Source organism: Rhinolophus sinicus, chromosome 2, assembly GCF_057876585.1.
Source record: "Rhinolophus sinicus isolate RSI-liver-muscle chromosome 2, RSI-T2T, whole genome shotgun sequence".
Lineage (NCBI taxonomy): Eukaryota > Metazoa > Chordata > Mammalia > Chiroptera > Rhinolophidae > Rhinolophus > Rhinolophus sinicus.
In genome coordinates, this window is record NC_142502.1 from 140,137,934 (window position 1) to 140,155,758 (window position 17,825).

At 42.9% G+C, this 17,825-nt stretch overlaps 1 protein-coding gene across 3 annotated transcripts in view; it reads left to right on the forward strand.

The window, feature by feature from the left end:
* The first annotated feature begins 534 nt into the window (after positions 1 to 534).
* TGFA (transforming growth factor alpha) overlaps positions 535 to 17,825 on the forward strand; it is a 91,556-nt gene continuing 74,265 nt past the window's right edge. Inside the window, exon 1 of one of the 3 annotated variants that reach the window (XM_019718692.3) lies at positions 535 to 827. In XM_019718692.3, the coding sequence (XP_019574251.1) occupies positions 788 to 827 (40 nt within the window). In that variant the 5' untranslated portion in view covers positions 535 to 787. The remainder of the gene's footprint in view (positions 828 to 17,825) is intronic. The other 2 variants (XM_019718685.3, XM_019718678.3) reach the window with 2 other exon arrangements.

The window sequence follows — 17,825 nt, forward strand, 5'->3', positions numbered from 1 at the left end:
TGTGCTCCAGCAGCAAGCATCCCTAGAATCAAGTGTTCTTGGCTGGGAAGGGGGCGATGGAGGGAAACCTGGTTTAACAAATTCTTCGCTTGATTCTGAGGGGCACTTGCCTTGGGCCAAGTCTTGGCAGATGGCGGAGAAACTCACACGTCGCGTTCTGGGCAGTGTCCCCAGACCCTCGCTCGGGTGAGCCCCCCTGCATTGGCCCTGGGCACAGGTGACCCCTTGCAAGGGCGGCTCCGCTCCGCCGCCTAGAGACTAGAAGCTGCCACTGCACCGGACATTCTGGCTCCTCAGCGGGCACCGACCCCTGGTGCAGGGTCCTGGGGCCACACTGCCCTACAATTCCGAGGGTGGTGTCTGAAGTCGGGAGCTTCCTGCCTTTTCCTTGGCGTAGGTGCTGGGCTCCTGTGGCTGGGCTCAGATAGTCTCCGATTGCCCCGCCCCACCGCCCTCGCCCTGCTTGGTATTCAGTGTCTCCGCCCCCAACCCCAAACACCCACCCCCTTTGCCCTTAGGGGGGCACCCCCTTTGGGGCGGGAGGGTGGCCCACAGTGCCCCAGTCGTGGAGTGGCGGAGAGGTGACGGTAACCGCCTTTCCATTTCCGCCTGGCCGTCAGCACCGTAGAGTGGGTGCCAGCGGAGGTCCTCCCTCCGCCCCGCCCGCGCAGGGGCTGGCCTTGCCTCACCCGCGCCTTTTTCCCCCCTGCACCGAGGCTGCGCTTCACCACTCGGGCACCGCAGGTAGGGCAGGAGGCTGGAGCGCCTGCTGCCCGCCGCCCGTAAAATGGTCACCTCGGCTGGACAGCTCACCCTGTTCGCGCTGGGTACGTACGCTGCCTGCTGCGTGTCTCCTGCTCTTGGCGACACCCCGCTTTCCCCTGTCCCCTCCATTTCTCTTTCTCGGGGGTTTTCTGCACCCACCTATGAGAGTGGAGGTAGGCTAATGCTTTTCAAGGGTTGGAGGCTGGGAGGCAAGGGGAGTCAATAGGTCTTACAAGGGATTTGGGGAGCCCATTCCAAAGAGGCGGACCATCGAGCGCCCAGGCTTTCCCCACGAAGTGATCGCCTGGGCTGTGCGTGAGAACGCCCTCCCTGGAAGGGGAAGCGGTGTGTGCACTGGCTTGAACTTTAATCCGCCGCGTTTGTGTGCTCGTACACTTGCCCACACCTACCTGCTTACCTGGCTGCCTCCAAGCCCGTTTTCACCCGCGTTGTCGGTAGCTGTAGACTAGCAGAGGGTGACGGGCGTCCAACTCTCCAGCCGGACCTTGCCTGCTTCCCTTTCGTACTCCCTGCCTATAGGAGCCCCAGCGACGACGGGCAGATGTTTACGGTCAGCAGAGGCGCCCTCACTCTGACTTTCAGCGCTCTTGAGCTTTGGGGTAGACGTTGGATTTTTGTGTGGATTAATTGTTCTTTCAATTAACTTCTCTGGGAGAAGTGTCAGCGGAGGACAGCAGTGAAACCCTAGGACAGAGAGTTGCCAATTTCCTTTGAGTTTGTTCTTGGACGGGAGCAAGCGATGGGGGAAGGGAGGGGAAGTTAAACTCCGCAAACCCGAGTCCGGGTTGCGGAGCCGGTGAGCTTTCAGCGGTGAAGTTCGTAAGTCGGTCTGTAAGCGGTGCGGGGCGTTGCGCGGCGCAACACCTGGCCGGCTCTGGGTCCTTGTGGTGTTGGGTCTTTCCCGCGTTCAGATCAACAGCCCAGGTATCCTGGTTATCGCTGCAGCTTCCGTGAAATGATTTGTTCCGTCCGTATCCACTGAGTTTAACCCTGTAAAGCAAGTTGCTCGCCACAGGGTCACTATTAAAGAGTCTGAGAAAAGCGGTGGAATCCCCACCCCCGGCCCCAGAATGCCCAGAGCTGCTGCCTTACCCAGTTCCGTGTGCAGTTTCAGGGGGTTCGCGGACCCGCCTGTAGTCCTGCGCATGAAACGCTGGTTAAGAACTGCAGCAGCAGAGGAGGCATCGTCCAAGGGAGGTGGGGAGCAGCGGTGGAACCGTATGCTCACTGCTGTACCCTCACCTGAAACTCGCCAACAGGTGCCATGATTAAGGACAGCTTCCCCCGCTCCCCTTTTCTTCGACCTTTTTATTTTTTTGTATTGATGGTTGCTTTGATTTTAGATTTTTTAAAGCAATAAAATATTACCAACACGATAGAAGCCTCCTGTATGCAGTTCCCTGTTGTAATGGGGTTTTTTTGTTTGTTTTTTAGGGGGCTTTTTGTTTGTTTTTTGTTTTCTTGCAAATTCTAGTAATAGCTTGAGCATTTACTCTGTGCCAGGCACTGTGCTCTTTGACGTGTATTAACTCATTTGCTTTTCACATCGCTCTGATGAGCAAGGAATTATCATCCCAATTTTATAGAGGAGGAAAGTGAAGCACACATTGGGCCGGGATTAGTAAAGAGTGTGGAAGGAATGTGGCCATGAAGTTACCTAACTGTGGCGATCTAGTCCCATCTCCCAGGTTTGGGTTTTTGCCTTGAGGAGAGATTATGTGGAATACTCTAAAACTTGATGTCAAATTGGGTGTTTGGTTGAATTCCTAGGCTCTCAAGGTGGTCTTAGGTTATTCGGTGAAAATTAGAGGCAGGAAATGATGAAGGTAAACACATTTGAGGAAGCTTTTGAATGTTGTCACACACACACACACACCCATCATAATATACCTGCCCATGAAGACTGCATTCATTCATCATCTGATTTTTCTCTTTTGCCTAAATGTTCAACTTGATCTTTGTTTCATTTCTTAAGAAAAAGATGTATCAACTTAAAAGATTGATCAATATATAAAAGCTGGCTCATACAATTCCAAAATGTGAGCAGTTGAAAAAAGTTGAGGAAAAAGAAGGCAAGAGTAATTTACACCAGTGAGGATTCCTTTTTATTTATATTTCTTAAAAACTAAGCACTTACTAGAACTTTTGCCTCCCACCTCACTTTCTGCTAGCTTACTAAATCCTCATCAATGCCACATGCATCTTTAATTTGCACATTTCCCCCAGAGCTGCTTTCCTCTCTAATTTTCCTAAATTAGTTGAAGTCAGTTTCAGGCAAATCAGCCAGTCAGTATTCCATCGCTAACCAAGATCTAGAGAACCAGGATCTCTCCCTTCCTTCCCCCATTTTCAAGGGAACAATCTGAGAGGGAACCAGCTGTTGATGCTCCTGTTTACTTGAAACCTGAACATTGATTGATGTTTTGGTGGAAAGAATGTGGAGACTGTTGCTAAAATGGCAACATTGGAACAGCAATCCAGGATCCTGTGGTGGCTGCCCTCCCCTGTCAGGTTTCCATTGCTGGCAGAGCAAACCTCACAGGGCTTGGCACCTCCAGTCCCACATCCTCCTTTGTGTCCAGGAAGCAAGATGTATACTCTTGGGCAAGTTATTTGGCTTCTCTCTGCCTTGCCTTTCTCATCTCTAAAATGGTGATATTAATAGGGTTGTTGGATATGTTTAATGAGCATAGAATGGTGCCTGGCACATAGTAAGAGCTTAATTAATCTCAGTGCCATCAACGTTATTGTCGTGGTTATATGAATCCCATAGAATTTCATTGCAAGTAATGTCAGTTCTGTAACTGGGAGATTTGTCTGTTTTATCTCATCTTCCTAATTCCCATCCTTCTTAAGCCAGAAAACTACCACCCAGCCCAAAACCTGCCTGATGATTTTGGTAAATATTATTTGGCCGATGACAGGTTCAAGCGAGCTCTTTTGCACATCATGAATTCTTTAATTTTTGATGCAAAATATTTGTTTCCTCCATAACAGTTAATAGTTGTTTACCACACTCACCACTGAGTTCCAGTTTTCTCATCTGTAGAGTAAGAATAGATAAATAAAACTGTACCCACATTACAGGTTGTTATGAGAATCAAATGGCATGGTAAATATGGAGGCTATTTATAAACTATAAAAATAAAGGGTTACATGCAAAATGAAATGATTTATAATACAGAAATGGGTTGTATAATCCAGAAGGAAACATTATGTTAATTGTCACTCCCAGAAGTGCACTAGATGTAGACCCAACGAAGGACATCCTAGGACGTGAAGTGTCATGAAGGATGTGTAGAAATGAAAAAGGTCAGCTCCCCTGTGGACCTGGGCCTGAGGGACCAGTAGGGGGCATGAGGTAACATGGTTCTCCATTACATGGAAATTATGTCTTTCAGTGCAGACGGTGGAAGTTGGTCCGGGACACGTTTTTCTTATTGGGCAGCCATAATTAGGGAAAGCTCATGTAGGGGCTGTAAAGGTGTATATGGAAGCCTTCGAGACTAAGTTTCCCGTATTTGCTTTTCCAAAATTTGGTTTCCTTAGGAAAAAGTATTATTTCTGTAAATACTCAATGTCCCCTGCAAAGGGGGTCTTATAGGAGTAAACAATGCTTCATGTTACTATGGTAATGCATGAAAAAGAAATTACTTTTTCCATTAGCCGTATGTCTAAGGGCCTTTTGAAAGTGTGTTTGAACAGGGTCTACTCTTTGGGCTACCCCCTAAAAGGGATGGGCAGTGGAAGTGGAGTTTGGTCGACTAAAATGGGAATAGCCCGACACGCTGAATTGAGCATTTTGTGCTTGGTTTTACATGCAATCCTCTGTGGTATCTGTCATAGCACTGCCCTCACATCACACATACCTGGAGGGTTTGGTAAACCAGATTGCCAGGCCGGAGATGGGACAGTTTGCATGTCTAACAAGTTCCCAGGTGTGGCTTCTGCTGCTGGTGGGGAGGAGAGGGGAGGGACACTTGGAGAACCACCCCTCTTGTCAGTTGCTGTTAGGGAAGCTTCTGGCTTAACCAATTGCGTTTTATCTAAAAGTACATTCTGACGTTTATAAATGCCACTGTGCATTTATGAGCCATTATTAAAGGTGCTTTCATGGCCTGTCTTGCCGAACAGGGCAGAGTTAGAATTCTTGTTGAGATCTCTTCATTGTCATAAGTATTCTTACATTTTACCCAGGGAAAATGTGATGATGCGATATTGTTAGACTTAAGCTGACCAATGCCAACCATGTCACTCTTTCTTTTCTCTTTTTCTGGATTGCTAAAAGCTGACCATTGTTTTGCTATCATTTCAAATATTTTTAATCACCTCATTTTAAAGTATGAACTTAATTTATGCTCAAGGCTAGTGTGTTTAATAGTACATCTAGATAGAAAATTGGGGTGCTTCTGTGGTGAATTTTGGTTTTGTTTTACTTTTTTGCTTACCTGTGAAATGTCAAGTATAAAAATGTTTCATAGGAAAGCCTGAAATCGAGATGACCAGAACCATCTCTTAGGAACTTTTCATTTCAAGTACAAGGTATATTCCCTTTGGACCCACTCTAAATATCTGGGTAAATTCATTTGAAGCATCCTGAATTGGTAGTATTGAATATGACTTAAATAAATTGTTGTTACCTGGGCTTAGAAAAAGTTGGAAGTTTATTGAAATGGAATTTTATGTATTTGCTGGTGCTTTTTTTTTTGTCAGAGAAAACAATTTTCTTTCATACAGAATCTCTCCCCTTGTCAAGTGAATTCTACGCTCAGTCTTTTTGCCTTTAATTTTTCATTGTCCCCTCACCTTGAAAAGCTTTTAATTTTCCTCACCGTCTTTTGCTTCTTCTTTCTTGTATTGCTCAAGTACCTGTAGATGGTTAGGGCTTCCGTAAAAAGGGATGTACACATAACTCCTTTGGGTAACAAGCTTGTACATATAACTTGGTGGAATCCAGCCTGCTATTGCCTTGCCTTTTTTAATTTTAATCTTTGAGTATGTGAACTTTTGTGGTTGGGAACCTCAGCAGCGGAGCGCTGGCCTCTTGCATGTCTTGCCTTGGATTAACATCGGTTGTGCTTGCTTTCTCTTCTCTACTTGGTTGAGGGCTTCTTGAGGGCAGGCAGAGACCCTTCTTCATCTCTGTCCTTGTTTTCTTTTTTAGGTTTTTATGTCAGCATTCTGTCAGCTTTATAAAATAAATTTTAAAACCTTTCATCTGTTTTATGCTCTAGAATAGCTGACATATGGAAATCAGTGGTTAGTTCTGTGAAGACTTGAAAGATATTGCTTATGAAGCTTCTGAGCTCACCCTTTTTAGTGACCAATTCGAGTTTTCTACCTTTTGAGTAATTTTTGGTAATTATTTTCCTTACAATCTATTCAATTCAGATTTCTAAATTTTGAGCACAGATTTACATATAATATCCTTTTAATTTGAAGTTTTTCCTTTGCATTTATGGCCTGGGTTAATGCGACTTCACCAAATATGAAATAAACACTTAAGCCTCCAAAATAAAATGTATTTTAAGGTTTTTTTCTTGATAATGATATTTTTGGGGAAAAACAAAACCAAACTTCTTTTTAATCATTAAGCCAAATTTAAGTGAAAGCTTTGTATTTAAATAGTGTTCCCAGAAGCCCAGGTACATAACTCGTTTACTTGTATAACTGCATGTGTCAAAGTTGTTATAGTAATGCCATTTCTGATTTGGATAATGCATAGCATTGTAACTTCTAACAGAGGCTGCTAAGTAGCTTCCTGTTGGTTCCTTAAGCTTTAAAAATTTAAAAAACCTCCAAATACGCTATTTGTGTCCATTAGAGGCTACTATAGTGTTTGGAATAAGACGACCCAGCTTAAGTGGGAGATTTTTGTTAATGTTTGTTCATTTACTTTTTGTTTATTTATTTTGTTTTGTTTTTAAGATCAATACTTTTACGTCAAAATATTGGATTCTTACAAAGAGATCATATCTTCAACTTGAGTTCTTTAGGGCCTTTGATCTAAGAGTGAATGAGGTCAGTAAACAATTCTCCTGGGTGCTTAGAGGATAGATGTACCTTGACTGCTCTTTCGTCATCTCTTGCCAGGTCTGAGGCATTCTCTGTGTAATTACTCTCCTTCCAAGAGGTACAGGAGATTAACTGGCTAAATGGTACACGTAATGTGGTGGCACAAAAGCAGCTGAAGCTGATAAATGAGAGGTTTGCAATTACACACTCTGCTCCCTCCCTCTGCAGGCCTTGGCAACCAACTGGGAAAAGACAAACTTAGGATACTTTCCTTGGTTAAAAGAAACAGCTCAAGACCTGTAACTTTTACTGTGGCTGTGGCTCTGAAGAATTAGCATATGAACTGTGGAGGGACATAACCTGTTCACCTTATTTGGCACTGAGCTCTGTTGGAAGTTCTGGGCTTGAGCACTTCTCACCTTGAGACAGCTTCTGGGTTTTTATTTTTGCATTGGAGGAGCACACCATCAGGCCGGTTTGCATACTGTACACACCCCCTGCCAGCAAATTTAAACAATGACAGATGTTTTTTTGCACATAGCAGACCTTGGGTGTTATAATTAGGGTTTCAGGGGATGAATCATAGGTCCCTGAACTGGAATGAAAGCAAGCCTGGGGCCTGAGCATTTTTTAGGGAGGTGAGGTAAACTCAGAGATCACCCAGATGAAGAATCCTTCTGGATCTGGACTCGCTCTAAACCTCATCAACCACTCCCTTGCCCCTCAAAGAAAACCCCCAGAACAAACACACTTCTTGTGCTTGCCGCTGTGCAGGCCCACTTAGTGTTCACAGAACCTGTACACCCTCGGATCACCATCTCCCCATGTGGGCCATTCAGAATATGCTCCTTCTCTGCCAGCCTCAGGTATATCCTACTTATTCTTTTTCCCAAATGAAATGGAAATCAGAATCTACAAACAAACAAAATCTGAAAAACGCCCCCAAAATCAACTCACCAGAGAAATCTTCTTGCTACGTTTAACTAGCAGGTAGCCTACCAGATCCTACTCTGCGTATGGATATAGATATTTGTGTATTCACTTTTTTTCCTTTAAAAATGGCATGTGGTAGATTAACATTTGCTTTTCCCTTACACTTTATAGGGAAGTATTTATATGGCAAAAATATAAATATATGTAACGACCTATGATTTTTTAATGATTATAACACATCCCATTGTACAACTTTATCGTTTATTTGTCCATCCTTTATTGAGAGGTATGTTGTGAAACCTGAAATGAAAATTCTTACAGCTAAAGAAATCATTACCAGAGTCTTTTAATTATCTTCTGTGGACAAATCCCGAGGATTACCAGGTCAAAGGTACACACTTTTTCACCTTTTAACATGTTGTGACAATCTGCCCTCCAGAAAAGCTGTTCAAATTTATACTTCTACCACCAATGTGTGAATACCTATATATCGGCAAACTTGCCTATGGTGAATATTACCATTTTCTAGACTTTGCTAATTATGTTGTCGAAAGGTATCTCATTGTTTTAATTTGTACTTCTTTGAGTAAGACCAAAGTTTGGTACAATTGAGTGATTTTTCATGTTTGAGTATTTGAATTTATTTTCTGGTGAATTACCTGTTTCTGTCCTTAGGCCATGTTTTGGGTAGGTTTGTTATTTTCTCATTGATTAATAAGCAGTTTTTAAAAAGATATATTGAAAATATTTTCTTCATTTTGCCTTCTAAATTTACGTGTCCTGTTTTAAATTTATATGTGTCCATACTTTACAGAAGTGTGTTTTTTTTTGTTTTGTTTTGTTTTTACTTTTAAGGACTTAAAATATGTTGATTATTCCTTTATGATTTCTACTTTTACATAATACCCAGTGTTGGGGTAGGAAGGCATTTGAAATGATTGTTTGATCTCTCATTTTCCCTTGTACTTTTACATTGTTACTTTTCAGGTTTAAATTTCAATTCCTAGGGAATGTATTTTAGTGTAAGATATGAGATAAGAATCTAACTTGCCTTTTTGTCAAATAATGATTCAGTTACTCTAACATAACTTGTTGAATAATTTATTCTCTATTCACTGATTTCAAATCCCACTTTTGTCACTTGATACATTCTTAGGAGTATTGGGTCTTTTTGTGGAGTTTCTGTTCTATTCCATTAATATGAGGCTCACCCTATAATGAACCATTCTTTTGGGTTGGGCCCCAGGAAATTGGGGCAGGAAATATTGAGAACAAGAAAGTAGGCAATGTATTACGGGGGGTGTCATTTCACTTCTCCCTCTCATGACAAGACTTCTACTTCCTCACACCTAGAGCGTGTTGTAGGAAGAAACATTTGGGAGGCAGGAAAGGAACATTTACTGTGGTGCTGGAGAGAAGGATGACTTGCCATGTTTCAACCCCTCTGGAGAAAGGATGTTTCATCTCATTCCTCAGCTTGGTCAAGACTGATGGGCCTTGGGTCTCACTGTACTAAAAGGCATGGTGAACCTGCCTATGTTCTCCTATTCTTTCTGGAACCTTGTGCTTTGCAGGAATTGGGGGTCATGAGGCAGCTCTGAAATCCACCATGTAACATTCTGGTTAACAGAGACTGTATATTTTCATGTCCCCTTCTCAAATGGGAGTACTGTGGAGTATGCCCTGGCATCCTTGGAACCACAGACCAAACCTGGCATATTTCACTGAAACACGGAATAATTAAGGAATCAAAAAGGAATTTAGCGGGCAAGTCAGAACATTGTTTTCTATATTAAAATAAACTCGATATATTAGCAAATAGAATGGAAGATTGACATATCAAAATTAATTGTTAGGATGTAACACCTCAGATAATTTTTTTTGTCTTCAATTGTTTCAGATTACGCCCCCAGATTCTAAAGGAATGGGTATGAGTTCCTTTTCTTTGCCATTTCGGGGCTTTTAATGGAAAAGTGTGAGAAGTGCTGTCCCACGTGGATGACTAATTTTCAGATATTTAAAGTAGAACAAGACAGTAACTAACATGAAAAACTTTATCATATTCTGCTTACTTTAGATTTAATTTATTTTCTTTTTCTAACTTTTTCTAAGGTGCAAAAACTTAGATTATTGATCTTTCTTTTTTTCTAATACTTTCATTCAATGCTATAAATTTTCCTCTAAGCACTTCTTTCGTTGCATCCTACACATTTTGATGAGTTTTATTTTCATTTTTATTTATTTCAAACTATTCTTTTCACTGTTTTGAGATTTCTTTTTTGACCCATCTGTTACTTAGAAATGTGTTGTCTAATCTCCAGTATTTTACTCCTTTGTGGTCTGAGAGCAGACATTGAATGATTTCTAGATTTTTAAATTTGTTAAGGTAGGTTTTATAGCCCAGAATCTGGTCGAGCTTGATAACTGTTTGTGTGAGCTTGAGAAGTACGTGTATTCTGCTGTTGTTGGATGAAGTAGTCCATAGGTGTCAATTATGTACAGTTGGTTGATGGTGTTGTTGAGTTCAATTATGTCCTTACTGATTTTCTGTCATGCTTCATCTATCCGTTTCAGATAGAGGAGATGTATTGACGTCTCCAACTATGATAGTGGATTTATCTATTTCTCCAATTTTTCTATTCTATTAATTTTTATTAATTCTGTTAATAAAATTTTAATATAATTACTTTCATTAATTTTAATATATTCTATTAATTTTTGCCTCATATATTTTGAAGTTCTGTTGTTAGACATAGACATGTTAAGGATTATCATGTAACGTCAACATTCTTTAATGATTCAGAAGCTATTTCGGGGTCTCTCAGTTCATGGGGGCCATCATTAGTAAATTCTCGTGCTCACGTGGTACCTGTAATTGCGAAACTTCCATTACTACTAGTGAATGAGAAGTTGCACTGAGTAGTTTTCTTCCTGACTTAGTTAAGCAAAACTCTGCTCTACTTTAACTTTCCTTGTGGAGAGAAAAAAAATATAAACGGTGTTACTCCAAGTAACTAGTGCTCTATAGAATGAAGAGAGTAGGACCTTCTTTGATTAAGGCCATCATTTGAAGTAAGTTCTTATTTTGAACCTTCTGTGGGTTGTAGAAGGTTTTGGTGAACAGACTGGTTATGCCCCAGTGAACCACTTGAAAGTTAGAGATTTATGCTTAGGAAAATAACATCAACTCATTGTAATGTAATGTGAGCTTATTTTCTTGTGAAGTGCCTGTTTCCCCTACTGTGGAAGAGAGGGAAAAATACACAAAACAGTCCTTTCAATTAAATTGGATTTTTTTTAATTTCATATAAAAAGGCAGGACATTTTTCTTTTAACAGTAATAACAGAGGCATTTGGACTATCTCAGCTGTCATCCCATGTAGACTATATCCAAGTGATTAAACAGTAGTTGTGATTTTTGTGAACTGGGCTTAATATACTGTGGTTCTTAATTCACCTAAGGTAGCTACTTTACTCACTTAATGCCGTATTGGAGAGCCAAAGGGATGAATAACAGAAATAAGCTCAGAGTGGGCAATGCTATTTATTTGTTTGTTTAGGTTATTTATTTTATACGTGGATCGTTCAGTTCAGATTCTCTGCTGAATTTGGTGATATTAATGCAGAGCTCTGTGACCTAGCTCTTGCCACCAGGCCTGAATTCTTTGTAGTTTGTAGCAGAAGCAGACACATAGTTTTTCACAATATGATGAGATACACAGTGGGCACCTTGGGCTCAAGAGGAGGACTCGGTATGACAGGGCAAGGCCCTCTTTGAGGAGATAATGGCCACCACTTAGAATAATGCCTGGTACATGGTAAACTCTTTAAGTGCTTTATATGTTACACAAACTCCTTTAACCCATCTTGCAATCCTATGAGATATGGCGATTACCCCCATTTTTCAGATGAGTAAACTGAGGCACAACAATGTTAAGTAACTCACCCAAGATCTGACAGCCAGCAAGTGGCAGAACAAGAATTTGAACCTGGGGTCCTTGCGGGCTGACCTAGCCATCCCGTGTCAGTCATGGAAGGCTGTGGATGCTGAAATGTCTGGAGTTGCTCATGTGTGAGTGCCATTTTGTAGCAGACAGGCTAAATGTAATCAGACTTTCAGATAGCCACTCCTATAAATATTTATCATATTGAGAGTAATTGCCATGCAGGTAATTGTCATGCTGGCTAAAAAGAAATTCTACTTCTCAATGCTGTGAAATATAAAGTAATAAGTGTGCTAGAGTTCTTTTTCCCCTCCTTCAGTCAAGAGTTCAGATGTTCAGAAGACAGATAATCACATGGGTTGTGCTACCTGATATATTTTGTTGTGACCAAGGAACCTCTAATAATAAATGTGTTAATGGAGGCCTTTTTGCATTTCTACCATACAGGTTTAAAAAGGTGTTTGTTTTAAAGAGCGATCTCTCACATTTATGCCTGAAAATCACAGTACATGTGAACTGCAGTCTCTTAGGCTCTCTGCTAGGGTGCTGGCTTCTCCTCCCCTTCACCCCATTTCTACACCTTCCCAGTTGATGTTTCCCCCAAATAATAGCAGATGATGGCAGAGTCTTTAACACTTTACTTTGACACATTTTGTTCTTAACAGTCCAACTAAAGATAGAATCTGTGTTAGCACGTCTGCTAATAGCTGGCTTACTTTCAGACTCTTCAGCCCCAACTTTAGCAATGACATGTACCCACAAAAAAACACAGGCGTTTCCATTGACTTGACAGAATAGCTGATCAGAACAAAAATAGCATTTACTGTTTCACCTGTATGTGGGAATGTCCATCATTCAGCTGGCAGCATCTTTGAATAGATAGTTTAATGTCTGGATCCTCAGGAGTTGGAGCAGTGCCACAGTGTATATTCTACAAATGTTTATTAAAGGTTATTTTTTCCCCTTAGGTAAAGGTAAAGGAGTTGTACGCATTGGCAAACTATGACTAACACACGGAACAACCAGTGGGATGGACCTCTTTTGCAATGAATGAGCAGCTGAAACAAAATGTGGGTTTTAAAAATCGGTGTCTTAATTAAAAGACCTTATTTGATTATCCTTTTCTAGAACAATCTCTCCTTAATTTGTGAATCCAAATCATTCACCTCTCTGGTTTGCTTAATATAGACTGCCTCTACTGCAGTAGGCCCTAACCTTCTCCCCCACCCCAGAAAAAAGTTGACTACTTAGTAATTATGTAAAAGCCCATCCTATTGGACCATTAGGAGGAAATGTTGATGTTTTAGGGAGCCAGGAAACCAAACTGTCTTCTGAGTTTTAAGCACAGATAGAATCTCCTTATAAAAATTCTGTTCTCAGAGCAGAGGGCCTGCTTATATTTTCCATGGGGCTTTTCCACACTGCCCTTTAGGCTTCCTTGATCTTCACTTGTTTGCCTAATCTCTAGTGACCGACTAACATTTCTTCCTCTGATGATGCTCTTTAGTTGTAACATTCAGCTGGAGGGTGGGGAAAAAAAAGAGAGAAAGATTTAACCTTTTGAAACAGAGAAGTCCCTCTGGGTCAAAATTTCTTCATCTTTTCAGTTTGCGCCTCAGAACCCAAGGAGCCAAAATTGCATGGAGCTGGTGAGTGATAACAAGGAAAAGACTTTGGTGTTTTCCAGCGTCGCTGTTTTCCAGCAGTAAAGAAAATAAATGTGCTTCATCATTCGTAGATGGGCTTTACCTACTAATCAGGGAACAACACTTTCCAGCTGTTTCTCTTCTCCTTTGGGAGGAACTGCCTGAAGCAGGGAGAGGGTTCTGCTCCAGTGGACGACTGTTCACAGGCCAGGGATGGAGACAGTCTGTCTGAGAGGCAGCTCCCTCTGCAGAGCTCCCTCAAGTCCGCCCTGTGGATGGACAGGTTATCTGAGCTCCTGGCTTTGAGGAGTGAACTGCAGGGCGGGGGGGAGGGTGGGGGTTGTGGGGATGTTTTTTATCCTCAAAAATGGGACATGATATGTGTCTTCCCTTGAATATACCATTAAGCAAGGCAGGTACCGGCTGCCCTTGTGAATGGAGGAGAGGGTCAGGCTGCAAGGTGCAACCCCCTCCTATGCATGTGGTCTTCATCCTTGAGGATCCCAGGGCCCCAGAGTCTGGTCCTGGCTTAGCCAAGAATGCCCTCTGGGGGCCATGATGTCATCTGACTCCACTGCGAGCAGAGCAAAAGTGGGTGAATGGCCTCACTGTTTGGCCTTGAAGATAAAGCCATTGACTTTTGTGAAAAAGCATGTTCAGGCTCCCAGGAAGGTAACTAGAAAGCATTAATGAAATCTGGATTGTTTTAAACTACCCATCTATGCGCTGTTCTTGGTTTTCTTCCACTTTAGCCTCTTCCATAAATGGTTCAATCATTGTTTTCCCCTGAGCTGTTTATCCCCTGATGAGCTATTTTCAGAGGCAGAAATTTTCTGAAAATCTAGGGCTTCGTTTTATATAAAAACCTTTTGATTTGAGGAGGCAGAGAAATTGGTAGAAATAGCGATTGATATTCTTAGGTCCTACCTCCCTTATGCTAGGGGGACAAAGAATCCACTTTGAGTGTATAGTCACATCAACGGGTATCTCTGGACGATCTCTTGCTCCGTTGATAGTAATTGTGTGTGCGACTGTGTGTGTGTTTCATCTAGAGGTTTTATTTCTTTCATGCTTCTTTCACCATTCCTCTTGCCCCTGTTCTGAACTTCTGCAGTGCCTTGCACAATACCTTGATGAATATATTTTTATTGATGACAAATAATTTACCCTCAGAGTCTCTCTTCCCTTCTCTCTTCTCTTCCTTTCCTTCCCCACCCCTCACTTCCAAATCATCATTGACAGAGCAACAGATATTTTATGAGCAGAAATGGGAATAGTTCCACTTTCTAGGCCAACTATGATCACTTGGAAGTGGCTGTTTAGAACAATTAAAAGACTGCATCTGAGTCAGTGGAAAATAGCTCTGTGATCAATTAGTAATGTCTGCTGTGGGCTCAGTGTGGGTACATGTGCAGTGTATTTGATTCCGGCTTGAGATGGTGGGATTTTCTTAAGAATGAGAAAAAGACATGTGTTTTCAAGGAATTAGTTGAAGATGTTCCTACTCATGTTACGTACATCTCATGCCTTTAAAAAAAAAAAATACAGTACTCTGATTTTCAAAAGGTATTCCATAAACCTAATACCATAGCCATAGAAGTGCCGGGAGTCCTGTTAAGCAGGATTAGCATCCAGCAAGGCAAGGAACCTGTGAGGGTGTGGACTGGTATATCCTGTCATCATTCAGGACTCGGGTATTTGCCTCCCTTCAAAGTAAGAAGCAGAAAACCACAGCAAATGCTGGATGACGAAGCTGTGTTTACATTCAAGTCAGCCCATCTTGGGCCCTTGTTGAGTTATTGGCAGGAGTGTTCCAGCTGCCTGCTGGTGAGAAGGAACACTGACTTCTACCTGTCTTAGAGGGAAAGACTCCTTTCCCAGGAGGATATGTAACATGTCGTAGTGCTCCAGCCCAGCAGCTACCTCGGCATCATTATACCTGCATGGGGGGGGGGGGGGGGGGACTGTCTCTGTGCAGTTCTCTCCCACAGGCACCGTGGGGGGATGTGAAGGAAAGTAGAGAGCTGGGCTGTACCTGCAGAGGGCATAAGAGGTTGCTGCAGAGGCAGGACATTTAGGGCAGAGAAACCCAGAGCAGAGAATAGCCTCTGGGTCTGCACATTTGCAACTTGGACGAATTCTGGTCACAGATCAGCACAGAGCCCGTTTGCTTTGCCCTGGCAGGCCCTTCACCTCTGAGCCTGGATACATTAGTCTAGCCTGCAGGCATTAGCAGAGGGGTACATGGTGAGTGGGATTCGATACTGTGTGAGCTTCGAGAAAGCCTTGGGGACAACTGTCATCATCTGGAGGCTAACTTATCCTGGATGTTGCACGTGTGTCTCACAGGTAAGCCTGGGGTTACCTTGGACAGAGATTCCTAGGACCTGCCAGGGGATAACCAGGGGCAGGACCTTCATTCCAGCTTGTAGCATCCTAGAGGATCTCAGGCATAGTGGGCAGATCCTGGAGGGGAACTGTTAGTGAAAGCTCTTTAGAGAAGTTTGAGAACATTAGGACCAAGATAAGATTGACTGTTGTGACTTTGACCCTTGTGGGCATTAAGCTTACTAAGGGGTTTCTCTAGGCTTGTGTTTATTCATTTGTTTACTTTTTAATTTTTTGAGAGAGATGGAGTCCTCCATCTGAGGTGGTCAGGAAAGGTTTTTTAAGACATTGATGTTTTAACTGGCCTTGAGAGTTGAACATGGCCTAGGAAGGTGAAGAGAAGGCAGGGGAATAGTAGAGGCAGAGACGGGGTAAAAAGAGGAGATCCTTGAAGGAATGAGGCCAAAGCATACCTCCCATGTTCCGTCCTCACAAGTTCAGTGAGTCCTATCAGCTCTGATGATACTATATTCTACACCTCACTTCTCACTTCCTCTCCTGCTGCCCCTCTCATCTTTTACTTGGACTGCTGCCGTGTTCTCATCCCACTCCTCCAGTTTCCAGTCTTGCCTCTGTTGAGGTCTCTTCTGTTCTCAGTATCCCAAACAATCCTACTAACACATACATCTGGTGCTGTTGATCCTTTCCTCAAAACCTTCTAATAGCTGCCCAGCTTGGAATAACATTCAGCCTCCTAGCACTCTCCATGAGAGATGCCTGCCCTGGCATCTCTCCAGCCTCATTTCCCACCATTGTCCTGCTCCAGCCACACCAGCCTTCTTGTTCTTTCTCGAACAGGCTAAGTTCACTCCCACCACAGGACCTTTGCACTTGCTGTTTCTTTAGCTTTGGATGCCTTTCCCCCAGATATTTGCAGGACTGATTCCATTATTTCATTCAGGTCTCTGTTAGATGTCACCAGTTCAGAAAGGACGTCCACAATGACTCTATCTATGTATCTACACACACACACCCATACACACACCCCTCCATTGTCTGCATTATTTCCTAGAGAACTATCATCACAGGAACGTTCTAATGGCATCTTACTCCAGGATGAAAGAACATAGATTCCACAAAGTCTTTATAAAACACCCCTGCTCAAATAGGAGTTTAAGTGTTGTCGTCTTTGGTTCATACTCCCTAGACATCTCTGTGGAACTGTCTGGTAGGTTTGCCTTGAAAGGAACTGAATTCATTTAGCAAGTATTGTTGAGAGCTGTCTATGTGTCAGGCGCTGTTCTGAGCACCAAGAAGACAGTGAACCAAAAAATACCATCTCTCCCCTGCCCCCACTTGCTCTCAAAAAGACAGAAAATAAACAAACAAATAAGCATACAGTGAAATGCCAGGTTGTGGTGGAGCTGGGGCTGGGGAGAGAGCCGCTTGCTTCATTACCTGACGCATAGATTTTCACAGACAGATGATGTTGGACATTTAAAAGGCCCCCAGTGCTGTCTTGTTCCTTTCCTGCCTGACGTGTAAGAATGGAAAAGTTCTCTGTAACTGTAGCTTAATGTTGTTATGACAAAGTCGGTGTTTGACGCCCATTTGGGAGCCCACTCTTAGATGCAGCTGGAAGGTCAAGAAATTGGATGAAACCATCCTTCTAGCAAGTCTTGTATTCTGCTCCCTCTGTCTCAGAGCTGACGGCAGCTGACAACAGATTGAAAATTGTATTTATAATGTGTCCTCAGCTGAGAGACAGCACATCTAGGAAACGTCATCTGTTTTACGTTCGAGGCCACAGAAGCAAGGCCTGTTGCCCTGACACCGAGATACTGGATCTCCTTGGTTGTTTCAAAGACTGCGCAGATTCCTGACTATGCCTCTCAGCCTCTCCGTTGCAAGACTTCTCTGCAAGACCCCTCACCTATTATTCGCTCCTTTCCTCCCCTCCAGCCCCCTCCCCTGCCTTCCCCCTGGCCTGTTTCCACAGGGAATATCCTTCTCCTCTGCTTCCTCTCATCTGACGTGCTCCCAGTTTGACAGGGAGGCTCAGGGTACATAGCGGCCCAGCCCAGTGACATCAGCCGCTGACCAAAGCTGGTCATTGCTTCTCCTGGGAGCCACTGTCAATAAACGTTGGGTGAGCCCAGCCCTGCAACACATT